The following is a 27,293-nucleotide window of genomic DNA, read 5'->3' as shown; positions in this document are numbered from 1 at the left end:
TTTGATGAGACACACTGACGAGCTGGTTAAGATAATGCCAATAGTGTGCAAAGCGTCATCAAGGTAAACACTGGCTACTTTGAACAATCTAAAATCTCATCTCATCTCATTATCTGTAGCCGCTTTATCCTGTTCTACAGGGTCGCAGGCAAGCTGGAGCCTATCCCAGCTGACTACGGGCGAAAGGCGGGGTACACCCTGGACAAGTCGCCAGGTCATCACAGGGCTGACACATAGACACAGACAACCATTCACACTCACATTCACACCTACGGTCAATTTAGAGTCACCAGTTAACCTAACCTGCAGGTCTTTGGACTGTGGGGGAAACCGGAGCACCCGGAGGAAACCCACGCGGACACGGGGAGAACATGCAAACTCCGCACAGAAAGGCCCTCGCCGGCCACGGGGCTCGAACCCAGGACCTTCTTGCTGTGAGGCGACAGCGCTAACCACTACACCACCGTGCCGCCAGAATCTAAAATATGAAGCGTATTTTGTTTTTGTAAAACTTTTTTGTTTACCACATAATTCCATATATGTTCCATATGTTATTAGCTAGGCGGCACGGTGGTGTAGTGGTTAGCGCTGTCGCCTCACAGCAAGAAGGTCCGGGTTCGAGCCCCGTGACCAGCGAGGGCCTTTCTGTGTGGAGTTTGCATGTTCTCCCCGTGTCCGCGTGGGTTTCCTCCGGGTGCTCCAGTTTCCCCCACAGTCCAAAGACATGCAGGTTAGGTTAACTGGTGACTCTAAATTGAGCGTAGGTGTGAATGTGAGTGTGAATGGTTGTCTGTGTCTATGTGTCAGCCCTGTGATGACCTGGCGACTTGTCCAGGGTGTACCCCGCCTTTCGCCCGTAGTCAGCTGGGATAGGCTCCAGCTTGCCTGCGACCCTGTAGAACAGGATAAAGCGGCTACAGATAATGAGATGAGATGTTATTAGCTCATCCGGCTGACAGGCGATGAGCTTATGCCATCATGTGTTGTCTGGCATCTGTCCGGCGTCATCCACATTTCATGAAAATCGCTTCTTCTCTCTCAATTCTTCACCGATTTTTATTCTTTTTGGCAGGAAGGTCGGTCTGCCCGGGGTGCATATAGCTTCTACCCAAATTTACATAATTGCAATTAATAATTAAGATATGGAGTAATAAGCACTAATGAGCAATTTCCATACAAATTGCTTCTTCTCCTTCAATTCATCACCGATTTTGATTCTTTCTGGCCTGAAGGTAGGCATACCTAAGGTGCATATAACTTCTACTCAGATTTGCTTAATTACAATTATTAATGAAGTTATGGACTAATTAAGCCTTAATGAGCAGTTCAACAAAAATCACTTCTTCTCGGTCAATTTCTGGCAAATTTCTGGCCCTAGGGTGTATATACTGTAGCTTGCAACATTTATTGCACAAGGTGGCCCACTTCAGATCGTTCCTTTTGAACTAGATGGGGTCGGAGTGCACTATGCCACCACTGATGGTCTTGTTTTATAGTTTTGACGTCTTCAGTATTGTTCTAGAATGTAGAAAACAGTCAAAATACAGAAAAACCTATGCATGAGTAGGTGTGTCCAAGCATTTGAAAGGTACTGTTTATCCGATACTAATACATTTTTCAGGTGAGACTTTAGTGTATGCCAATAGGAAGCAAACGTATACCTGATTAACTCACAGGCATATGTTTATACCTCAGATGTAAGAACTAAATCTGAAAGCCGATTCTAAAGACTGGGAGTTAAAGTACTACTTTTCACCTGTCATATCAGTCTCTGCAGAGGCAGTTTCAAGTTCAAAAGTTAAAGCAGCATGTTATTTCATGTTGCATTAATAGTAAGTATATTAACAGTCATAGCCACTGTTTATGAGTCCTACAGAGTTGACCAGCAACTTGTTTTTTTCTTCCTGCACATTCTTTTAATGGATTTTCCACATACTAGAACACGAAGAGTCTACATGCCATAACTGTATTCACTTAGAGGCTGTCTAGTGGCAATATGATAAAACACATCGACATGACATACAATAACACAGGATGGCTCGTTCTAGAGAGTGCTGCTGAGTATGTCAGAAACCAGTTCATTGGTTTGGTCGTCCGAGTCCGCTTCCTGAGCTGCCGTCCCTCCTGCTGCAGCTCCTTCATGTGCCTCATCCTTTTCATCTGGCCATCGAGCACCATCTCCACTCAGGTATGTCTCATTGCATGACTCCACAAAGATCCTGTGCACAGTGCATTTGCTCTCACTCTTATTTTCCTTCCAGTTGTCCATGCTGTAGGAGGAGCGTGGGAAAGAGACAGGGAGCTCTAGAGGCAGGTCCAGCTCGTTCTGCCGGGTGTAAATCCCCTCTGAAAGTGAAGGTGTCTGGTTCTCACTCTGGACCCTCAGCCAGCGATGTGTTCCACTGAAGCAGCTCCTCTGGGGCTGACTCCTAGAGAGCAGCTTGCGCTTGTAGCGAGACGTCTTTTCTGATGATCTGCTGGAGTAAGAGGACAGGGACAGTTCCTCCAGGTCTTTAGTGAAGGAGTCAGTCTCCAGTATTGGCTTAGAGCAGGCGCTGGGTTTGAGGTCGTGCATCTGCAGGACGTCAGGGGCGCTGCCGCTCAGTGTGTGCACAGCCTGATGGGATAGATCCTGGGCTGAAGAATAAACCAGGTCTAGATCTCGTGGGCTCAGAGCATCACTGGAGTCATAGTCGCTGTCTGTCGGGAGGAAGACCTCAGAGCAGCCTTCTTCATCAGAGACTGCCTGGGAGTCTGGAATGAAAAATGTGCTGATTTTTAAAAAATATATATATATTTTCAATACTTAAAACTATAGTTGCCCATAAGTGCAGAACACATTAACAAGCAAAAAACAACAGCAAAATCATGTCAAACTTGAAGCCTGTCGAAATGAACTTGAAATGGAAAAGGAAAGTCTGTATTGAACATTGCATGCTTGTTGTGACTGGTTACAGAAACCGCGGAAAGTTTACAATTAAAGGAAATATGCGCATAAATAAATCAACTAATGCTTTGTGCTCATCTTTTATCAAGGGCATTGCTATGATATTTAAAATATGCTAGCTACTTGGTATGATGTTAACTATGTGTGTGTGAACACTGAAAGGCCACCTAAAGAAAGAATTAGGGTACGCTGACACTTGCACGATTCCGTGGCATGCATTGGCACGACTCGAGTCGTGCCAGTGCGCAAACTAGTCGTAAACTGGCGTGAAGTGTGCGTAAACCCGTTGTGACTGCGTGCCATGTCGGGACGAGAATTCTGAAATGTTCAAAATTTTGGTCACGACAAAATTTCGCGATCGGGTCGTGAACTATGCGCAAACTGTTCATGATCTCGTCGTGAACTCGTCGGGACGATGCGGGAGGATGCGTGCCAGTGCGTGGAAGTGCGCGCCATGCCACGACTGTCACGAACTGCCACGAATAGTTCACGAACAGCTCACGTCGAGTTCACGAGTAGTTCACGACATGTTCACGAATTGGTGCGCGTCGCAGCGTGGCCGTGCCTTCCCACTGACACGGTCACGCATTGATGGCACGAGCAGTTCACGACTAGTTTACGCACTTCACGAACAGTTTGCGCATGGCATGAGCAGTTCACGACGAGTTCACGAGCAGTTCACGACTACTGCGCGACAGTGGCGCTCGCGTCGGTGCGGGGGTATATATAGGGCTTCCCGGACACTTCTCGCCATTCGCAATTTTTTTTCTTGCTTTTTTTCTTTAATGTCTTTTATTTTCTATTCCTTCATGACTTTTTTTTTTTGGGGGGGAGTTTTGTTTCTTTTATTTCAAAAATGGAACAACTGTGGATGCAGCTCATGAAGCTACTACCATTCTTTCTTGCCAAGGGACAGCACCAGCAGAGGACATGTAGTAATGTGACAAGTAGTCTCGCCGATCCTTTGCATCCTTCTGGGTATGATGGCCGGTTAGAGGCAGCAGCCCCTGCAGGTGTCGGTCAGTCCTCCATCCACCAGGGATCAGATCATGTGTGTCCGGATCTTCGCGGTCCACTTCTGAAATTGCGTGTGGGTATCTGATGAGGATGAGGTTGTGCATGACACAGGCGTGCCCAAGTCGGCACGACACCGTCCGAATTGCGCAAACTCGTCGTGCCAATGCGGGAAGTGCGTAAACTATGCGCAAACTATACGTGAACTCGTCGTGCCAGTTCGTGAATGTGGACGGGCACGCATTCGTGAACTCGTCGTGAACTATGTGTGAACTAGTCGTGAACAGTGCGGGAGCCTCCCAGTTCGTGCCCCAAAATGGCACGACTTGCCACGACAAAATCGTGGCCAAAAGTCGTGCAAGTGTCAGCCTAGGGTTACTCTTCAAGATAATAACAAGTAACTTCATATTAAATTGTTTCACTAGGCTAACTAGAAAGTGGAATTCTTTTTCCTGAGCTTACTTTAAAAGTTTTCACCTTTGTGATTTTTTTTGTTTTGTTGTTGTTTTTTCCAATTTGATGTTGTAATTTTATTTTGGTCTGTTACTAATTCGTATTAGAATGCATTAGTTTGGCACAATGTAACTTGCATAAAGTCTCTGGTAAGATGTCTCATTAAAGGCTCACCCTTCCCAGAAGCCTCTATGCTAAGTCACGAATCATCATTTTCATTGCCATCGATATTCCATTGTATTTCATTTGAAAAACAATCCGCAACAACGTGGATAGGCCATAGTTCATACACCGTAACATGAAATTGAAGATATTTTGTCAAAGTAGTTAAAAATACACGGACTTTCGATTTCATAAAATCAGTGAAATTTAGTTCCTCTCAAATTTGGTCATTGTGATGTATGTTTATTTCTGTAATACCTAAAAAAAAAACCCATGTCATTCTGTGGCTGGGAAGTTATTTAACCTGAGGGGATTCCCTCGCAAATAATGTGCATGAAATCACTCACTTCGCACGGTCAAGCAGACAGAGGAAGTCTGTTCACGCATGCGCACGCTTACCTTCGGCAGCTTCTTCTTCTTCATCTTTTGGGTTTTACGGCAGCTGGCATCCAGTGTTGCATTACTGCCATCTACAGGTTTACCTTGACTGTGCATTGACAGTTCCATCATTCTGTCGCTAAATGAACAGCTGATCACACCGAGGTGCTCGCTGAGCGCTAATATTTATTAGTTTGGTCCTGCGTTTCCTTTCCTTCGCAACATAACGTCTTTTCTTCTTGCTTTCCGTTACTGTAGTCGGTCTTTCATGTCTCATTTGCACACTCACGACCTCCACTTTTCTCTCCCGTTTCAAATTTGTATCCCACAATGCCTTGCACGAACAGGGAAAGCCCACCACATGATGCATGACGTAGTACCTTGTATTTCATCATGGTGAAGCAAGAAATAATAGTGGAGAATTTTAGGGCCATGTGGCCAAAATTAATTAATTGTTCTATTGAAAAAAACCCTAAAAAAACTACTAAAATTGGAAGTCTGTAATTCGAATTTAGTAGCTTTCGGTCCACTAAACAAAAATAATTGGATGTCAGGAAAAATTATTTTTGACCTAAACTTGAAAAATCTGAAAGGCAGTCTAGCTTTAAATTCTTTCAACTGATTAATTCCATTATCGTATGGTTATTCCATTGTAATGGATCAGAACTGGCCTTGGACATCTTATAAATATTGGCCATATTGTGTTCAAACTTGTGTGCTTTTTATTCGTGAAAGTTTTCTTGTAAAGGCCTGGTACTCAGCTAGGTGAACCCAAATGAAGAGAGCTACAGTGGCGCTTGAAAGTTTGTGAACCCTTCAGAATTTTCTATATTTCTGCCTAAATATGACCTAAAACATCATCAGATTTTCACACAAGTCCTAAAAGTAGATAAAGAGAACCCAGTTAAACAAATGGGACAAAAATATTATACTTGGTCATTTATTTATTGAGGAAAATGATCCAATATTACATATCTGTAAGTGGCAAAAGTATGTGAACCTTTGCTTTCAGTATCTGGTGTGACCCCCTTGTGCAGCAATAACTGCAACTAAACGTTTCCGGTAACTGTTGATCAGTCCTGCACACCGGCTTGGAGGAATTTTAGCCCATTCCTCCGTACAGAACAGCTTCAACTCTGGGATGTTGGTGGGTTTCCTCACATGAACTGCTCGCTTCAGGTCCTTCCACAACATTTCGTTTGGATTAAAGTCACGACTTTGACTTGGCCATTCCAAAACATTAACTTTATTCTTCTTTAACCATTCTTTGGTAGAACGACTTGTGTGCTTAGGGTCGTTGTCTTGCTGTGTGACCCACCTTCTCTTGAGATTCAGTTCATGGATGGATTTCCTGGCATTTTCCTTTAGAATTCGCTGGTATAATTCAGAATTCATTGTTCCATCAATGATGGCAAGCCGTCCTGGCCCAGATGCAGCAAAACAGGCCCAAACCATGATACTACCACCACCATGTTTCACAGATGGGATAAGGTTCTTATGCTGGAATGCAGTGTTTTCCTTTCTCCAAACATAACACTCCTCATTTAAACCAAAAAGTTCTAGTTTGGTCTCATCCATCCACAAAACATTTTTCCAATAGCCTTCTGGCTTGTCCACATGATCTTTAGCAAACTGTAGACGAGCAGCAATGTTCTTTTTGGAGAGCAGTGGCTTTCTCCTTGCAACCCTGCCATGCACACCATTGTTGTTCAGTGTTCTCCTGATGGTGGACTCATGAACATTAACATTAGCCAATGTGATAGAGGCCTTCAGTTGCTTAGAAGTTACTCTGGGGCCCTTTGTGACCTCGCCGACTATTACACAGCTTGCTCTTGGAGTGATCATTGTTGGTCGACCACTCCTGGGGAGGGTAACAATAGTCTTGAATTTCCTCCATTTGTACGCAACCTGTCTGACTGTGGATTGGTGGAGTCCAAACTCTTTAGAGATGGTTTTGTAACCTTTTCCAGCCTGATGAGCATCAACAGTGCTTTTTCTGAGGTCCTCAGAAATCTCCTTTGTTTGTGCCATGATACACTTCCACAAACATGTGTTGTGAAGATCAGACTTTGATAGATCCCTGTTCTTTAAATAAAACGGGGTGCCCACTTGCACCTGATTGTCATCCCATTGATTGAAAACACCTGACTCTAATTTCAGCTTCAAATTAACTGCTAATCCTCGAGGTTCACATACTTTTGCCATTCACAGATGTGTAATATTGGATCATTTTCCTCAATAAATAAATGAGCAAGTATAATATTTTTGTCTCATTTGTTTAACTGGGTTCTCTTTATCTACTTTTAGGACTTGTGTGAAAATCTGATGATGTTTTAGGTCATATTTATGCAGAAATATAGAAAATTCTAAAGGGTTCACAAACTTTCAAGCACCACTGTAGCAGAGTAGCCGTTGTGTCCTTTCAAACCCCAGTGACCCATATGTAAACAAAAATAATGAATTGGATTCTGGGAAGAGTGAGCTGGCTCCTTTAAAATACTTTAATTATTAAACACCACTACAGATATGATAACAAACATGCTTTACCTTCTGTAGCCTTTCTTCTTAACTCAGGTGAGGGAGAGGGAGTAGGAAGGTAGTCTGCGCTGGAGGAGATAGAGTCATACTTCTGTGGTACGGATTCTGAGCTAGCATCAATCAGCCACGTGATGGGCACACCGCCCAGAGGCTGTTTATAGCGGGCATACTGCAGGGCATCAGTGATCCACCGGATATCTCGCCACATCTCATCCATTTGCTGTGAAACAACACATTAATAATGCCGTTGTGAAAAGAGAGGTTTCATTCATTGCTCTTCTAGCTGTGCTCTGATAGAATCTATGACTCGAAGAGAAAAACATTTTCTGTGATGCTTATCTGCAGTTATCCGGAGTTAGTATGTAGTGTGCAAAAACTGCATTAAAATGGCAAGTTGCAGCGAAAGAAATCGATGCCATGACAAGACCTAAGAACGAGACAGGACGACCTGACAATGTGTGATGTGCAGATGTCGAGTCATAAATGTTTTCAACCCTCAATACGGTGAAAGCAGATTCTCTTTCCAACTTTATATACACTACCGTTCAAAAGTTTGGGGTCACTTTGAAATGTCCTTATTTTTGAAAGAAAAGCACTGTTCTTTTCAATGAAGATCACTTTAAACTAATCAGAAATCCACTCTATACATTGCTAATGTGGTAAATGACTATTCTAGCTGCAAATGTCTGGGTTTTGGTGCAATATCTCCATAGGTGTATAGAGGCCCATTTCCAGCAACTCTCACTCCAGTGTTCTAATGGTACAATGTGTTTGCTCATTGCCTCAGAAGGCTAATGGATGATTAGAAAACCCTTGTACAATCTTGTTAGCACAGCTGAAAACAGTTTAGCTCTTTAGAGAAGCTATAAAACTGACCTTCCTTTGAGCAGATTGAGTTTCTGGAGCATCACATTTGTGGGGTCGATTAAATGCTCAAAATGGCCAGAAAAATGGCTTGACTAGATTTTCTATTCATTTTACAACTTATGGCGGTAAATAAAAGTGTGACTTTTCATGGAAAACACAAAATTGTCTGGGTGACCCCAAACTTTTGAACGGTAGTGTATATTTTATACTATTAATCTTATTTTAGTGGAAAACTTCTGACATTTCTTCAATGCCACATAAATACCCTCGCTTATAAAAATGTCATCTAGAAGCTACTAATTGTCAAAGTCTTGATTAGATGCCACCAAGATATTAAATTTGAGTGCCTTAGAGTGGCTCTTTGAATCTTCAAAGTTTAATAAAGCTCAGTTCGTGCTAAAATAAAGTGAGAAGCAGAATGTGTTTTCAATCAGAGCTGTTGACTTCCACATAGTGAATCTCCTCAATTCCCACTTTCATATTTTCCATTCTTGAATCTTACTACGCAATTGTATTTACAAGGAACTCATTTCAGAATGGCGAGGAAAATGTAGAGAAAAAAAAAAGTCAGGGGAGATGAAAAAAACGCTGCAATTTGAGCTCCTCCTTGCAAATGTCATGTGAGATTCAACTTATGAGAATGAGGTTTGACACCAGAGGATGACTGCTTTGGAAAATATGCTGGGGCTCTGATGACAAAAGGAGGGACTAGAATACGACAAGTGAAATAAAATGGAAGGGGCAGCTTTCACTAGCGAGAGAACTCAATTCAACAAATCAGCGTTCATTTTGATGTTGGCTTGGAGATACTACAGCAACTTATAAGGGGAAAGTACTCAAAGGATGGCGTAGTCCATACAAGAGCATTAATTCACTGTATTTTAGAATAAGGGTCGTTTTTAAAAAAAAAAAAATCTATTACTAACTTACTACGATTTCTGAACCGTTTAAGATTTTCCAAGCATTTCATTTTTCTTTTTAACCTGATTTCACACAAGTCATGTCCGTATCACTGACTTGTTGCTGACTGGAAATGATTCAGAGATTGCAAAGCTTCCACACATTAAAAGGCTGCACAAGAGTTTTAAAAGCTACGATGATCAATAACAATTTTTGATGATTTAGTGAATGACACAACGAACCTCTCCCAAGTAAAATAGCCAGCCTTGTAAATTAAGAGAATGTGGTTCCTACTTAAGAAAAGAAATATGTCACGGAACCTTCATCTGTAAATGACACGATATGGCTCAAATATTTAAAAAGTGTATGTTTTTGTGGCCAATCTGTATTAGTTCCTTGACAGAACCTGACAGTGGAAAAATCCATCTCTCATACAAGAGCAGAACCTTAAGTGCTTTGCGTTAATGTGCCATTTTGACAGATATGGCCCTTTTTTTTTTCATGCTCCTCTGTGGAACATTAAAATGTTTATGCTAATTGGTGCCACATTGCGTAGCCACACACAGGCCACGCAGTTCCTCACATTGATCGGTATTCTTTCTCTCCCCTCACCACTCTCAGGCAGTGTGTAATCTGCGGTCAGTGTACCACTTTTTTCCACAGCCTCTTGGATCCGACATCACACAAACACTCTTGTGGTTTTGTGGTCAATCTCAATTAATAGTCCAGACCGTGGTGGCGAAGAGGGATTATTTCAGCCCAGTGCGCTGAACAGACAGCTCTCTTTCAAGTCCTGTACTGAGACTCTGTTAAGCTCGTATTGAAATTTCTACACAAGAAAAACAAGCCATTTTACAGTTTATATGTCTAGTAGTTATACTTTACAGCATCAATAAACTATTCTAATTGGATTATTAGCTTAAGTTGTTTTTGTAGTTTGGCATTTCGCACACTTCGGTGTGTCTGGGAATACGTGTAAGAGCCATCACCACTGTGTAACAAATCACATTTCGCTCAATCTCACTGTTGGTGTTGAAGTCATAGATGTGTGATAAAATGATGAAAGTGCAAAACAACAAGCAAACAAACAAAAAACATTAAATGACATCTGAATGTGGTGAAGTCCAGTGTGCAGAAGTACGGGTAATACCTGAATATAGTCAAGTATATGTTGGTGTCTTTGTTTAGCAATGGACAGTTCAGTATCTGTAATGGCCTCTCTCAAAGCCTGCTGCGTTATCAAGGCGTCCAGGTCGAGCACAGAGGACAGACGGCAGTACAGGCTAATAAACTTCTCCTTATATGCACAGAAGTGAACTGAACACAGAGACATGGAGAGAGGAAAAAAAAAAAAAAAGTAATTCAGTAAATGTTGTATTACGTAATATGTAATAGCCAGCCACATCAGAAATCTCAGTTTATTTAGTCAGTTTTATGCTGTGAAAAACAAATCCTTCTAAATTATCTTGTGAAGACTCAAGCACGTTAGGAAGCTATAATTAATATACCACAGACACCGATGATTCTTTGAAAAGTCTTCCCTTAATCTCTTGGTGGTCTACAAATGTATTTAGACGTAATCTGCTCCACAGGATCACATTTCAAATAACTGTTCAAAACCGTCCAAATAACATCAAACCGTCAGCTAAAGAAGTAACCGAGCATTCTAAATTACAAGCACGGCTTTGCACATCAACAAGATTTGCTTCTTCGCACAAATTTACAGGCTGATTGAAATAAAAATGATTTAGTGGTGTTTGCACAGATCTGGTTCAATTACAATATCGATTACTTGCTTAACCTTTCTTCATTTTTACCCAGTCTGGAATGGGAGGGGGTATTTGGCTAGCCGCAAAGCAGACTTCTCCCCTGCTGGCGTGTGTATTTGTGGGTCTGTGTGATTTAGTGAGGCTCCACTGGGAGTGTGATTGGACGCAGAGGAGGGGCTGGGGGGTGGTGGGGTGGGAAAAAGGAATCTGTGGATTTTATAAGGCCAACTGAGCTAATATTGTAGAGCTTGAAACAGAAGCCAGTGTACCGAGCTCAAACATTTGAAGAGGGAGGTTGAGGAAGCCCGAGTGGGGTGTGTAGGGATTGGCCTGGCCTGGGGCAGTGCACACGGCGTCTGAGGCAGGCAGCAGCAAAAGAAAGGACACATTGTGACCCAACTCGAGCACCTCCTGTGTGTAGAGACGGAAGTGCTTAGCCTGTTCAAGAAATAGACACACACAAAGGAACACACACACACACATTTCAGTTTAAATGAAACAATGGCAGGCCATTTTAACTTAGTGGCCAATAGAAATCAGAGGCAATGCTTTTCAATAAACAGTGGTGCAATGGGATGAGCTGAATTTAACACAATTGTTGCAAAGATAAGTGCGATTCAAAATATTTCCTAGATATTCCTGTATTTTTATACTCAAAGCGTTACATATACATATGTGTTACATTACCCTCCAACACGGTCTATACGCACAGTGTAGTGTATAAGATTTCATTTCCTTTTTGGTTATTTATTCCAGTGTGATCAAGTGAGAAAACAATGCCTAAATGTCAGCTTCAGATGAATACTCCAGTGGTTTTCAGCTTAATCTCTATTTACCACATCTGAAATATATGGTTGATGATCACAAACAGGAATTTTAACACATTACACTGTACCGAGAAAAGAACCAAAAGGACATTTACTCAAAACTCAGTGATGATGGAAGTCTGAGGGCAATAAACAGTTTTGGGAGACATGTGTTGTGGAATGTGTTCATAAAATATTCAATAGTCTGTGTTACGATCTAAATTTGCAAATTAGTCATTCTTCAGAGGAAAGAACTTGTGTTTATGCGTTACTCAATGTAATTGTGTGGGACTGATAGCACACATATTAGATGCCAAGAAACATTGCAGAAACCTCGAAAGACTTTTCAGTGCATTGTTTCCATTTGTAAAAGTTTTTTTTTTTTTCATGAAAAGCTTCAGGGTTACACATTTTAAATGCCTACTGATGAAGTAAAAACTGTTGTGCATTTGGTTATGGTGAATTATAGCTCATCACATTTGTGATGAGCACAAGTCTAACCTTTAGTGATTCATTGGTTGGTTAAAAGCAATGTGGTGACCAAACTTATTTGCATAACGTTGAGCCTTTCTAACCCTTTGCTGCTGCTGTACAAGTGCCAGATTTTTCCACACTGCACGTGCCATACAGTGAGCTCTCCAGTGGCGTAAACAGCATGCAGGTTGGTGAAATTGGACATGGACGCATACCAGTAGGCTTCCATTATAGGACTGCACGAAGTAAACAGATTTTATGTTCTCTTCTCAGTACAGGGACGCACAGAAATTCTTTTCAGTGGTAACTGCACACATGCTACAAATGTGGTAGATAGAGTTTAGATTAAAAATTCTGAAGTATTAAGCAGAAGTTAGAAGGTAAGAAGCTATAAGGTACTGTATATATGTGTATACACACACACGGGCTGCAAAAATAGGTATACAGTAATGAAAAATAAAACGTTTGCACAAAACATTAGTATTAAATGAAACCTAGTACCACTATAATACTAGTAATACTGGAATAATCCTTACTGTATACCTACTTTTGCAGCCCCATGTATGTACGTGCATACATATGGTTAGTCAAAATGATGTTAACACTTAAATGGTAGAAACCATTTATTCGCAAAACATACAGTACATCGTATGTGCAAGATGATTTACAGGACGGTCTCAACCTGTTCGCCATCGTGTTCAACACACGAAAACCAGCGAGCAATGGTATCATTTAACGCCCGGACACACATTTCGCGGGGAATAGATGATACCACAGTCTTTATTCTGTGTCCTTGAGGTCATTGATATCACGAACTTTCCTGTTATACACGTGCTCCTTCACCATACCCCATCACCAGAAATCATAGGCCGTCAAATCAGGGGAGTGTGGAGGCCACGGCAATGGTGCACCACGACCTATCCATTGACCTGGAAACGTGTGGTCGAGAAAAGCACGAACAGTACGGCCAAAATGCAGTGGTGCGCCATCCTGTTGGAAATACCCTGCCAATCGTATCTGTAGTGGAAGTTCATCAATGCCGTACTGCTGCACCATCTGTAAGTAGACGTCTGACGTCACTGTCGGGGTGTCAAAAAAGTAGGACCCAATTACGCCAGCAGCGGTCACGGCGCACCACACATTCAGGAGAAAAATAATCCATTAGTGTTAACGTAATTTTGACTAACCCTGCATATACACTACCGTTCAAAAGTTTGGGGTCACTTTGAAATGTCCTTATTTTTGAAAGAAAAGCACTGTTCTTTTCAATGAAGATCACTTTAAACTAATCAGAAATCCACTCTATACATTGCTAATGTGCTAAATGACTATTCTAGCTGCAAATGTCTGGTTTTTGGTGCAATATCTCCATAGGTGTATAGAGGCCCATTTCCAGCAACTCTCACTCCAGTGTTCTAATGGTACAATGTATTTGCTCATTGCCTCAGAAGGCTAATGGATGATTAGAAAACCCTTGTACAATCATGTTAGCACAGCTGAAAACAGTTGAGCTCTTTAGAGAAGCTATAAAACTGACCTTCCTTTGAGCAGATTGAGTTTCTGGAGCATCACATTTGTGGGGTCGATTAAATGCTCAAAATGGCCAGAAAAATGGCTTGACTAGATTTTCTATTCATTTTACAACTTATGGTGGGAAATAAAAGTGTGACTTTTCATGGAAAACACAAAATTGTCTGGGTGACCCCAAACTTTTGAACGGTAGTGTATATATATATATAAAAAACACAATACCTTACAACTTCTTACTTTAGAACAATAGCCTTTATTTGTTACATGCACACTCGAGCACTGTGAAATCCATCCTCTGCACGTAACCCATCCGAAGCAGTGAACACATGCATGTACACACAACAAGTGAGAGCAATGAGCACACACACATACCCAGCGCAGTGGGCAACTATGCTACAGCGCCCAGGGAGCAGTTAGGGGTTAGGTACCTTGCTCAAGGGCACTTCAGGCTAAGGCCGCCCCATGTTAACCTAACTGCATGCCTTTGGACTGTGGGGGAAACCGGAGCACCCAGAGGAAACCCACACAGACACGGGGAGAACATGCAAACTCCACACAGAAAGGCCTCTGTCAGCTGCTGGACTCGAAGCCAGAATCTTCTTGCCGTGAGGCGACAGTGCTAACCACTACACCACCGTGCCACCCACAAGTTCTGTTTAATATGCAATATATAATTGGTGAATGGTGTGGAAATTGGAGCCTTTTTATACATGGTGTCTCCCAATTACTCATCAAATTACTCATCGGTCCGGAAGCGCCAACATTGCTAGGAAGAAAATCCGAGCAGGCAGAGTGGAAAAACTGACTTTTACAAAAAATAAATTAAATAAATAAATATATCCAAGAGTATGTTGTTGGATGGGAATTTTTTTTTTTAAAGATGTGCTCCAAGCAACAATAAGAAAACACTGAGACATAAGCTGGTTTGAGCACTACTTAATAATAGTAAGCTCCTCATTTTTTTAACAACCAAAGAGACTACAGTCACGTCTTCTTTTTTCTGTGTAGCTCAAACGACTGAGGCCGGTGAACTGACAGGTCACAGTTCACCTATGAATGAATTGAAACCAACCACAACTAGTGAATTCTACTTTTCATTTCAGTAAATTGGCTTTAGCGTTGGGTTTACAGACTGCTATTTCAGCTGAGTTGTGTAGTTTACATGCGTGTCCTTGATCACCAAGAGGTCAGAAATTGCAAATACCACCATTAAACCATGGATGTTGGCACCTTTGTAGTTCATTAGGGGACCAACAAAGAAATAAATTTGTCATGTTGCAGTTGATGAGTGCCTTCAGTCATTCATTGTGTAACTCACACTGCATTCACCAGAGTCATAACCATTCACAAAGTTATTTAAACTTCATCACGATTAAATTATTATATGTGCTCCTGTGGTGTATATTGATCTTTTGAAGGTCACCTTTTTGTTTCGTACCTGGTGCAGAGGTAGATTGATCTGGCGGAGCAGATTCTTAATGGCTGTCTGGAGCTCGCAGAAGAGCAAGGGAGCGTTGCAGTCTCCTGCCTGACCTGCACTTTCCACATCCTCAGGGCCAGACAGAGTATTCAGCCATTCCCACTCATCTCTGGGTGGGAAGATATGGCACTCAGTAAAGACACATACACACATGGAAAAACGCTATTGACACATACGTCTCTGCTGAGGTGCCCACTATACCCTGTGCCACTCCGCACTCCCATTATATGACGGCGGAGTTTCCAGAAGAAAGTGAGCAGTTAAGGAGCCACACCAGCTCCTGATATGCAGAGCGAAAGCTCGGAGAGTAAGTAAAATGCCACCAACCACCAGACACCCCATTATTTTCAGTCTGAACGTTCTTAGCCAAAATGTGGGAAAGTTCCATCTATGCCACCCTCACACCGAGCAGGATGCTTTACAGAATTTAAAGAAAGGCTGTGTGAGAACATGTGGATGCCTGGAGGGTAACAGACAGCTCATTCTTATAATCTCTAACATGCAAGGCATTTAACAGTGAGAATACTACCACTTGGCATCAAAGAGGTGGGAATGTCTGACATTTGAGGAAAAAAAACCCTGCTACTGCTTCTGTTCTTGTCTAAAGTTTGTGTCTCATCAGCACAGCCAGAGGCTGATAAGCCACAGATGGTGTAATAAGGAGTGTTTTGGTGTAGCTCATAATGATAAATAAGTGTCTGGGGGCTAAGATGGTGGAAAAAAGAGAATTTCTTTGCTCCAGAGATTTTCCTCGAGCCGTGAGTGGGCATCATCCTGTGTGAGCCTCCTGCTAGCTTCCACGCTCCGGCCCCATAGTAAATTTAGTTTTACTACCACACTGAGCGGCAGGATAATGCTCTCCCTGTCTGGACCTACCTACTGGGGTCAACAACATGACCTGAGATGAAAATAAATAAATAGCTCCTTTACCGAACAAAAACAAACAGGAGTTTTGTTTTGCTCATAAAAAATGACCACGTCAAGAAAGTATGTGCTCCTGCGGTGAGGGGGAGCATTCTATGACAAGCCAGCGCTTTAACATATTTCAATATTTCATCTTTACAGGCACACGCACTCCTCGTTTATGCAACGTACCAATGAGGAATCTGTTTGTCCAGTCCTGCGTTATACATCGTGTACAGCTGGACTTATTCATCAGACATACACATATCTCTTTTGGGTGTGCAAGAATATTACACTTAATACATCAGAGGGTCATTTATTAATCTGATCATAAACTCCCTGAATTTGTATTCTGTCTGCTGATTCCAAAAGTAAATGGTTATATAGATTTTTTATTAGTTACTGCCAATCCTGGCAAGCAAGAGCATCTCACTTGCCACTCGTGGCAAGATATATAATACCTGCGTGAGGAGTGCCATGATCTATGCCAGTGAGTGCTGGCCCCTGAAGTCCAGTGACCTGAAAAGGCTGGAGCGCAATGAACATTGTATGCCGAGGTGGCTGTGCCACATTAAGCCCGAGGACAGAGTGAGTACCTCTGCCTTACGGGAGACACTTAAGCTTCAAGACCTGGCTCTCCGGCTGAGGTGCTTAATGTGGTGCGGCCACGTACAGAGAAGCAATGGGTGGACGGGACAGATTTTGGATTTCCAAGTTAGAGGAAATAAGAAGAGGGGTAGACCCCGTAAGACCTGGGGTGAGCGTGTGACAAAGGATCTCAAATGCCGCTTTTCCACTACCAACGCGGCTGAGTTGGGCTGAGCCGTGCCGTGCTGAGTCGAGCTGAGCGGGGCTGTTGGAGTTGCATTTCGACTACAACCGCGCTGAACCGTGCTGGCTGGAAGTGGGTGGAGTTAGCGAAAGTGGGTGGACGTCACGTGATGTCGTTAGGCGGCGCAAACAGTGACATCAGTGACCTTTTAAGCGGTAGTCTCACGACCCGGAGAGTAAACAATAAACATGGAGTCGTTAGTGTTGCTGGTCTTGGTGCTGTGGCTTGTTGTCACCGACAACGCCGGCGCATAAGGCTTCAGAAATTCTCGTAATTTGTAATTCTTCTTCTTCCGGGTTTACGGAGTTTACAGATCCCAGCGTGCTCGCGGGGCATGTGTGGGCATGTGAGGACACTCCTCCTCACCAATCAGTGCACAGGGGAGTGTCTCCTCACGCCCCTAGCCCCACTCGGCTCGGTTTGGCTCGCTTCAGCCCTACTCCAAAACCGTGTGAGTTTTGGGTGCTGAGTAGGGCTGAAGCGAGCTGAGTCGCGCCGCTCTGAGATAGTCGAAACGCGAGCCGTGTCGGGCTGAAGTGAGCTGAAAAAGGGTAGTGGAAAAGGGCCATAAGTGTCAGGTCTCAGAGCTGTTGAGACTAAGGAGCGACAAGTATGGAAGAGGGCGTTACGTCACCATGCAACGTCAGACCCGCTAGGAAGTGGAAAATGTGACGTTAAACCGGATAGTGAGTGAGTGAGTGAGTGATGGACCTCAGCAAAAGGCAGAAAATATGGAAATACGGTCTTAATATTGTTCATGATTATAATACCGAATGTTATCATCAATGTCATTTCATTTCATCCATCCATACATCCATTATCTGTAGCCGCTTATCCTGTTCTACAGGGTCGCAGGCAAGCTGGAGCCTATCCCAGCTGACTATGGGCGAGAGGCGGGGTACACCCTGGACAAGTCGCCAGGTTATCGCAGGGCTGACACAGAGACAAACAACCATTCACACTCACATTCACACCTACGGTCAATTTAGAGCCACCAATTAGCCTAACCTGCATGTCTTTGGACTGTGAGGGAAACCGGAGCACCCGGACGAAACCTACGCAGACACGGGGAGAACATGCAAACTCCGCACAGAAAGGCCCTCGCTGGCCAGTGGGCTTAAACCCAGGACCTTCTTGCTGTGAGACGACAGCGCTAACCACTACACCACCGTGCCGCCCCATTTCATTTCAATATTGATTTTTTTTCTGAAGTGCATTAAAGCCAGGTGCATACTTCACAAGTTTCAATATGTTAGAATCGCTGACCTGTTCACACTACGTAACGTGATTACTCGCATAAAAAGGTCACACAGTAGACAATCTTTGACTGCAGACGAGCGCACTGAATTCTCAAATCCCACTTTCTCAGAAAAATAACTGCAAGAACTGTGTATAATGTGATTGTCAGTATTTTGTACGGAAACAAGAAAAAAGAGGCGAAATAGGAGAAAAATATGGACGAAATATTGGTTGAGGAGAAGCAGGCAGAAAGGAATGTCTGTTCTCCAAAAAGAACTGGAGGTATACGACAAAAAAAAGTAGCTATTTTTATTCTGTGCTTCACCAGGAATCAGGTCGTGTTTGATTTTATTTTTGCTGTTCTCCACAACCGTTTGAGTGTTACATACTAAATCATTTCTGACAGAAGGCATTATTCCTGTGCTTACATTTTGCCTTGCCGTCCCACACAAATAGATGGATGATAAACTAGACTCTGGGATCAGCTTTGCATTTCAGCAGACGAATCTGATTTCTTTTTGGACAGTCTTGTTTCTCAGCTCTGTTCTTGCTACTAATCCCAGAGGGGCTTACATGATGTGATTCATTGCTGAGAAAATTAAACATACTTGAAAAATTTGGAGCAAGTGGTGAACACTTGCAGACTGAGAAAACCATGTTGCTGAACTGTTCACACTACATGAGTGGTCTCTGCAGGAACGGAGCAGCAAGTGGTCAGCTAGCTGTGGGGGGTACGCCCCAAATTATTCAACGACTGGGAAAGTGGTGACGACAGTCACGTAGTGTGCACTAGGCTTCAATGCAATCACAAAAGAGATCAATGTAATCAAGATAAAAAATGAATAAATTATCTCATCTCATCATCTCTAGCCGCTTTATCCTTCTACAGGGTCGCAGGCAAGCTGGAGCCTATCCCAGCTGACTACGGGCGAAAGGTGGGGTACACCCTGGACAAGTCGCCAGGTCATCACAGGGCTGACACATAGACACAGACAACCATTCACACTCACATTCACACCTACGGTCAATTTAGAGTCACCAGTTAACCTAACCTGCATGTCTTTGGACTGTGGGGGAAACCGGAGCACCCGGAGGAAACCCACGCGGACACGGGGAGAACATGCAAACTCCACACAGAAAGGCCCTCGCCGGCCACGGGGCTTGAACCCGGAACTTCTTGCTGTGAGGCGACAGCGCTAACCACTACACCACCATGCCGCCCTGAATAAATTATATTTATGAGAAATAAACAGGTTTGAGTGTGAAGTATGGATGAAATACGGAGCTAACCTGGAGACATTCCAGTTGTCCCGTATCCTGGAGTGGCAGAGCATGCTGGGTGTTCGCTGTGGCACCAGCACTTTGATCTGATCCACAGAGCTGCTGAGCTTTAAGTAGCCCAGGTACAGGCCTGGAGACAGATGGTGCTGACTTCGCCGCTGATACGCCAAGATATCCTGTTTACACATTGTCCATATCCGTGTCCAGCATTAATAAAAGTTTAGAGTAATCAACTCTAGCCATGCTCAAGCTTCAAATTAGAGGGGTGCAAAAACAAAGTTTTCTTCGAAAAACAATATTGCTACAGCAGGAATTTCATCTAACCCCATTTAATCCAACAGTTATTAAACAGAGTCAAGTGGTACCTGTATGGTGATGAGCAGAATATCCAGGGCGTAGGGCTCTTCAGGGGTGGACAGAGACTTTCTCTGGCTCTGAAGTTTGGACACCTGCATCCACTTTCCGTTGAAGAAGGAATAAGAGCTGTCCATCTCCCTGACGGTCACTAACAGTACATTGCCATGGCGGTCTTTAATCGGCTCGTAGTGGACACGGCCCAGGTTGTGCGTGCCCAAAAGGTTCTGTGTGGACGAAAAGATGCACAGCTGTGATTATGAAAGCTTGTACTCTCGAATATTACAATACTGGCTTAACAGTGCTCTCATGTGCTCCGTGGGTCTGCAGTGTTAACAAAGTGAGTATAAGAGTGCAGTAAGAGTCAGCTCTTAATCATGAGTGGCTTTGGAATAAATAGCACAAACTGGTAGAGAGCAGCAGCTATAATTGCCTCATTTCACACAGCATGTACACGCAAACGGCACAGCCATCTACACATGTACACCAAGCAAAAAAAAAAAAGTTCAAAATTTCTCACTGTGGCTCTTCAAACTCAATTCAATTACTGTGTTGTGAGCGTAGAATTTCATTAGGCTAATTAGATGTTAGAGAGGCTAATTGAGGGCTGGCAGACCTGTAGCTGGCCGGTGGCAGCCAGCATCTTCTGCCTGGACTGCAGTGTGGAAGAGGACGAGGCGGAAATAGCCATGCTCTGCCGGAGCCATCGGACATCTTCCCACATACACGAAAGCTGTAAAGCATATGCACAGTACTATCATTGGAAAATTGAATGCGCTACCAATAGAACTTAGTTTTGCTATGACAGATTTAGTGGAGGAAACGTATAATCATGATAAATCAGTGAGCAGAATGGAATAACACACATTAATTTACTTTAATATGATCGTTTAAAAATAGAATAAACCTTTGCGGAATATTTTGACATGTCTATCATTGTGAAATAATCCATGCTTATAAAAATACCAACAAATGTGCCATTACTTAACTCGAGTCATTCTGCTCCTTCCATTACCAGGGCATAGCGGTCAGCTGGAGTGTTTGTCATACCTTGGTAAACCACAGAAAGTCCTGCATGAGGGAATTGCTGTAGGAGTCCTCCACCTCCACGATGGGTATCTGATCCTCATTAGTCACCAGTAGACTGTCCTTATGATAAAACACTGCGGCTATGTAGATCCCCCTAGAGCCCGAGCGAGAGCGCACAGTCGGTGCATGAGGGATTACCCAGAATGACAGAAGGCAGTAACACATCTCACCATAAGTGCTGATTTAAGCACATAAAGTATACTGACCTTTTCAGAGTTTTGACAAATTTTGTGGAGGAATGAAAAAGATGTTTCAGGCTTTTAGAGACGGACTGCTTGCGACTGGGGTTCTGCAGCTTTGACGTGTCTGAGAGGAAAAGGTAAGTAAGGTCACTGCTCGTACACTCGAACCAGGAACAGACTGAATCAGAAACGCGAGACCTTTTGAAAGCAAAAACGTTGAACTGAACAATAAACAGGAGCACGATATGTAAGAAGGCTGAGTATCTTATGAAGCTGCTTTTGTACATTTTGCGTGCTGCTGTTACGAAAGACAAAAGCAAACATGTCTGGAGGCCGACTAAGACAGCACGAGGTGTGCGTGTGTTTTTCGTGAAACAGAAATGGGTGAAACAGAGGTGCATCGTGTGTGTGTGTGCCTCAGGGCTGCTAAATCGAGCAGGTCAGGAGGGACATGCCACAGAATGAAGTATTATCTACAACTTTCGAGCTGCGTATCTCCTGCTTCAAATGCAGTCCTATCAGTGGTCCTTTCAGTGATGCCTATCTTCAGACGACCCTGTTTTCATGAAATTAAGCGTCACATAATTGCCCCCCGTGTAAACAGTACGGCAGACTGAACAATTCTGGAGGCTGAGAAGCTGTTTACAGCATGCAAGTGACCATCAGTAAGACCCAGTCACCGCAAGACTAATCACGCTAGCTCTAGTCTTGCTGTCTCCATCGGAGGGGGAGGACAAGGGGAAACTTTCCATTTACACATCGCTATGAGCCAGCATATGGACTTGTATGGAATACAAGCCCCAAAAAGGCTTCATTACGTCTATGAACTTGGTGTCATAATTAATTCAAACAAGGAAACTGGACAACTGACATTTATTTTAACAGCTCGATTTATTTGCTTTAGATGTAAGAGCAGAACATATACCATCCTGAGACTGCTACGGTATGGAATTTATCCATATGTGACACTACAGGCTTTATGTCCAGCACATGAGAAAGCTGTAGTAAATTAATGAAAGGGAAGCTCATAAGGTAGTAAGCATGGCTACTGCTGCTGCCGCTGAACGTGCTGATAATTCGGTCTCTGAATTTGTATTTCTCGCTCTGGAGGTTAACTGACTTTGACAACTGGATTATACGACATGAGTGCACTGGCCTCCTGTGCCGCCAAACTGTCACCCCAAATAAACATAGAAATGCATTTTCATTTATGAAAATAAAAAAAAAAATGGATCAGGTTTGATTAATGACTTGGCAATCCATCTGTCTGCTCTACCTACCATGAAAAGAGGTGAGTGGGAACGTGTGTGAGCTGAGTGGAGTACTGCTGGTAGCATTTCTCCATTTTCAAAGTCATTTAGTAAAGGTCAGAACAGGCTTTTTAAACATATGGGAAGCTCACAAGCTCATCCATAATGGCCACTGCAAGACTTTCCAGGCGCTCGCTCGCAGCAGCAGCAGCTTATAGCTGAGGAGGCATGTGTGTGTGTGCGTGTGTGGGTGTCACTGTGTCTCATGTGGAACACAGAGCGCTGTGTGTAGCACACACACCCCTCGTTCTGTGAGCACCCTCTCAGCTCCACATGTACACATCATAAATTAAGATAACCTCCCCTTAAATGAGCAACATTTTTTGCCGTGGTTTTTATAGTGGTGGCATTGTACCAGCGCTGATTAATTTTGTAGATTTATTTTCAAACACCATCTCTCCAAAAATAAACTGAGTAAGTACAGCAACGTCTTCCAGCATGTGTGCTTGCGAGCACAGGACACACACACACACACACACACACACACACACACACACATACGCACGCACACTCAGTGAGACAAACAGACGTGAGAGAGTACTGTGTCTCGAGCACTCAAATTCAGACAGCTCTAAAAGCTTAATTCTACTTGAAGCGTGAACGTAAGAGGGGGTTTTCTGTCAGACGTAGTGGGAGTCGATTTTCTGTTTGTCTACATTTCAGTGCAAATCCTTAAACCTCACGAATTGTGATGGGGGAAAAACACTTACCATAAACAACTCTCAAATAGACGTTTTCTTCGAGAATCAATTATCCAGTATAATGTTGTTTGAGACTCTGGCAGCCATCCCCCCTGACATCATTGACTCATGTGTTGACTCATAGACAGATGAGTGATGCAGACTTTTTTTTTTTTCTTCTCACTCTTCCCCCGCCAGTGGCGGCCCGCATAGCTGCCTAATGAAGTTGGTGTTTGTGAGCTCTGAGCTACTGTCAGCACAGTGAACAACACTCCTCTATGCCCCTCTCACCGACTTCTGGATTAGGGAGTGGGCGACAGGCCAAAGTTGGCACTGCGCTTCTCACGTATAGACAACATCCAGCCTCCCTAATCTGGAAAGGTGTTTGCACTCTGATTTACAAAGCTACAGTATGCAAGCTCAGCCACAAAAACCTGTGCAGTCCAAAATGGATAACTGTATTAAAAGATTATTTATGTACACAATCTCCTGAACTCTGCTCCTGTCTCTCCCGGCAGGTCCACTCGAGGCTGAGAGAGCACATTCACACTGCTTTGGATGCCTAAAGCGCAGAGTGAAAACATTTTTAGCACGCTTCATTTTTCCACTTTAATACCAAGTTAATCTAGCGAAAGAAGTGAGGCTTAAAGAGAAACGAGACAAAGATGAAGCGACAGAAAGCGGTCCTCGTGTACTGAGCAGAGAGAACTCTGAAAAAAAGAGTGAGAGTCTTATGAGGCTTATAAAGAAGAGATGAAAAACACAATAAAAAAGAAGAAAGGAAGGGCTGAGGAACAAAAAAGCTGGGTGAAAAACACTGAAGCATGAGGTCATTTCTGCATTTACCATCTGAGCTCTTCAAACAAATGGCACTCCTCTTATAGCTGCAGTACAATCAAAACACAACAGCAAGGACATGTGTCTGTGCAACCACGATTTTCTGGAACAGCGTGGGAGAGCAGGCATTGTAAGGCAAACTGCAGCCAGCACTGGTATATTTTCTCGTGAATGCAAAACACTGGCTTCAACAAAATATTCATCTTTGGAAATTATAGAGTCTTATGTAATCATCTTTAGAATACAACATACAAAAGGACTAACTTATGAAACAATGCAATCCAGCACTAGTTTGTCTCGAATCAAGGTCTCGATCAAGTCAAGTCAAAGTCCCTCTCATGCCAGAATCTGGTCTTCCCAGGCAGTCTCCGGTCTCAGTACTAGCCAACTCTTTAAGGCGCATTTGCTGCGGCGCCGATCTCCATTTCCATAGCCCTCAGCCTCTCGCCTATACAGCTAGGGTTACAGCGGGGGACTAGTCCTCTGGTAACTGCCAGAGTTTGACTTCCCCACTCACATCTGTATTGCAGCATGCCTTGCCAGATGGTAGAAGGTACCATTTTTATGATGGTCTTTGGTACGACCCGACCGTAAGTAGAACTCGCAATCTCCCAGTCCAGAGGTGGACACGCTAACCACTAGGCCAACTCGCGGTTAAGGTCTCAATAGTGAAATTTCAGAATGTCAAAGCTACCTACATGAGTCACTTTGGATGCATTTCACCTAACATATGTACATCTGTGCTTGGCATTTACTTATGTGCTGATGTTTTGAAATACTGTAAGTCATATTTTGTGACATTATTAACTTACAAATTCTTGGGATCAACAAATCAGTGCGTCTAGACTTGCATTCATTCGTATTGTGATAAACCATACTCCTTTTCTTATCACTTTCACAGTAACTGAATATTATGATAAATAAATAACTGAATACTAGAAGGCTACTTGGGATAAAAATATATGCACAGTCGCTACACGCCCCAATGCACAATCCTCCTCAGTCTTCTTTTCCTACAAGTTATGACAAGGAAAAATCCCCAAAGCTGTAATTCATGAACAGTCCACTCCATATACAATCTGTTGGCCTCCATTTGATCACAAAACAATAAAGGTTTCCCGAATCAACATTTTGGCAACTTCAAACCAATACTAGTGTCCCCCGCTGCCGATTTTCTGAATCGAGCCGAAAAGTTTGTCTACTCCGCCAGCGCAGCCATGATTGAAAATCATATGATTGCATTCCTGCACGCTGATTGGCCAAAGCTCAAAACAGTGTTTGTGAACCTTACGCGCCGTGCTGTTTTACCTATAGACTTTGTGAACTACTTGTTTAATTTCCAAGCCTTCCATACCATGATACGGTGTGTTGTGAACCTTTAGTCCCGTTTTTGCTACTCATTTTGACAGTTCACATTTAAAACATGGTTGCGTGGTTTCTCACAGACGAATCCAATGTCACTCACCTCTCAACCAATCAGTGTGCAGCAGTGCATCCTGTGATTTCCAAAATGGCAGCACCGGCGGAGTAGACTGGAAGTTTTGTTCTTAGTTGAAAAAAAACCCAACCGTTTGGATCAATATTATTGACTTGAATTGAATAACGTGTTGGGCCGAGTAATCCTTATTGATTCATGATCAAAATAAGGTTGGTAGACTGGCTGTGAAGCTAGCAGTTTACGAAATACATGACTCTGAACACAGGAACCACCAGCTTTGGGATTTTTCCGTGTCATAACTTGTAGGAAAAGAAGGCCGAAAAGAATTATGTACTGGGGCATGCAGCGACTGTGGGTATATGTGGCCAAGCCACATATTCAGATTTGCACCAAAATCTAATCAATCAATTGTTTCTTAGCCCATGGCCCACCTTTCCTCAAAATTTCATCAAAACCTGTTCATTACTTTTTGAGTTACGTTGGGAACAGATAGACAAACAAACAAACAGAGGTGAAAACATAATCTGTAATAAGCTGAGAATTTACCGGGTTAACCAGATTTTAAGGTTGACTGAAACTCAGATATACAGTGGTGCTTGAAAGTTTGTGAACCCTTTAGAATTGTCTATATTTCTGCATAAATATGACCTAAAACATAATTCTAAAAAAGTAGATAAAGAGAAGCCAGTTAAACTACTGAGACAAAAATATTATACTTGGTCATTTATTTATTGAGGAAAATGATCTGATATTACATATCTGTGAGTGGCAAAAGTATGTGAACCTCTAGGATTAGCAGTTAATTTGAAAGTGAAATTAGAGTCAGGTGTTTTCAATCAATGGGACGACAATCAGGTGTGAGTGGGCACCCTGTTTTATTTAAAGAACAGGGATCTATCAAAGTCTGATCTTCACAACACATGTTTGTGGAAGTGTCATGGCACGAACAAAGGACATTTCTGAGGACCTCAGAAAAAGCGTTGTTGATGCTCATCAGGCTGGAAAAGGTTACAAAACCATCTCTAAAGAGTTTGGACTCCACCAATCCACAGTCAGACAGATTGTGTACAAATGGAGGAAATTCAAGACCATTGTTACCCTCCCCAGGAGTGGTCCACCAACAAAGATCACTCCAAGAGCAAGGCGTGTAATAGTTGGCGAGGTCACAAAGGACCCCATGGTAACTTCTAAGCAACTGAAGGCCTCTGTCACATTGGCTAATGTTAATGTTCATGAGTCCACCATCAGGAGAACACTGAACAACAATGGTGTGCATGGCAGGGTTGCAAGGAGAAAGCCACTGCTCTGCAAAAAGAACATTGCTGATTGTCTGCAGTTTGCTAAAGATCACATGGACAAGCCAGAAGGCTATTGGAAAAAGGTTTTGTGGATGGATGAGACCAAAATAGAACTTTTTGGTTTAAATGAGAAGCGTTATGTTTGGAGAAAGGAAAACACTGCATTCCAGCATAAGAACCTTATCCCATCTGTGAAACATGGTGGTGGTAGTATCATGGTTTGGGCCCGTTTTGCTGCATCTGGGCCAGGACGGCTTGCCATCATTGATGGAACAATGAATTCTGAATTATACCAGCGAATTCTAAAGGAAAATGTCAGGACATCTGTCCATGAACTGAATCTCAAGAGAAGGTGGATCATGCAGCAAGACAACGACCCTAAGCACACAAGTTGTTCTACCAAAGAATGGTTAAAGAAGAATAAAGTTAATGTTTTGGAATGTCCAAATCAAAGTCCTGACCTTAATCCAATTGAAATGTTGTGGAAGGACCTGAAGCGAGCAGTTCATATGAGGAAACCCACCAACATCCC

At 43.0% G+C, this 27,293-nt stretch overlaps 1 protein-coding gene across 4 annotated transcripts in view; it reads right to left on the bottom strand.

The window, feature by feature from the left end:
- Positions 1-897: 897 nt before the first annotated feature.
- Positions 898-27,293, bottom strand: part of ankfn1 (ankyrin repeat and fibronectin type III domain containing 1) — a 161,842-nt gene continuing 135,446 nt past the window's right edge. For 3 of the 4 annotated variants that reach the window (XM_060940063.1, XM_060940066.1, XM_060940065.1), the window contains 10 exons: positions 21,223-21,322; positions 20,978-21,110; positions 20,544-20,660; positions 19,939-20,154; positions 19,583-19,749; positions 15,262-15,427; positions 11,298-11,466; positions 10,410-10,576; positions 7,502-7,712; positions 898-2,754 (listed from right to left, as the gene is read on the bottom strand). In XM_060940063.1, coding sequence (XP_060796046.1) covers positions 2,045-2,754; positions 7,502-7,712; positions 10,410-10,576; positions 11,298-11,466; positions 15,262-15,427; positions 19,583-19,749; positions 19,939-20,154; positions 20,544-20,660; positions 20,978-21,110; positions 21,223-21,322 — 2,156 coding nt within the window. In that variant the 3' untranslated portion in view covers positions 898-2,044. The remainder of the gene's footprint in view (positions 2,755-7,501; positions 7,713-10,409; positions 10,577-11,297; positions 11,467-15,261; positions 15,428-19,582; positions 19,750-19,938; positions 20,155-20,543; positions 20,661-20,977; positions 21,111-21,222; positions 21,323-27,293) is intronic. The other variant, XM_060940064.1, reaches the window with a different exon arrangement.

Source organism: Neoarius graeffei, chromosome 14 (genome assembly GCF_027579695.1).
Source record: "Neoarius graeffei isolate fNeoGra1 chromosome 14, fNeoGra1.pri, whole genome shotgun sequence".
Taxonomy (NCBI): Eukaryota; Metazoa; Chordata; class Actinopteri; order Siluriformes; family Ariidae; genus Neoarius; species Neoarius graeffei.
Note: the sequence above shows the minus strand (reverse complement) of the source record. Positions and strands in the feature narration are given on the sequence as shown.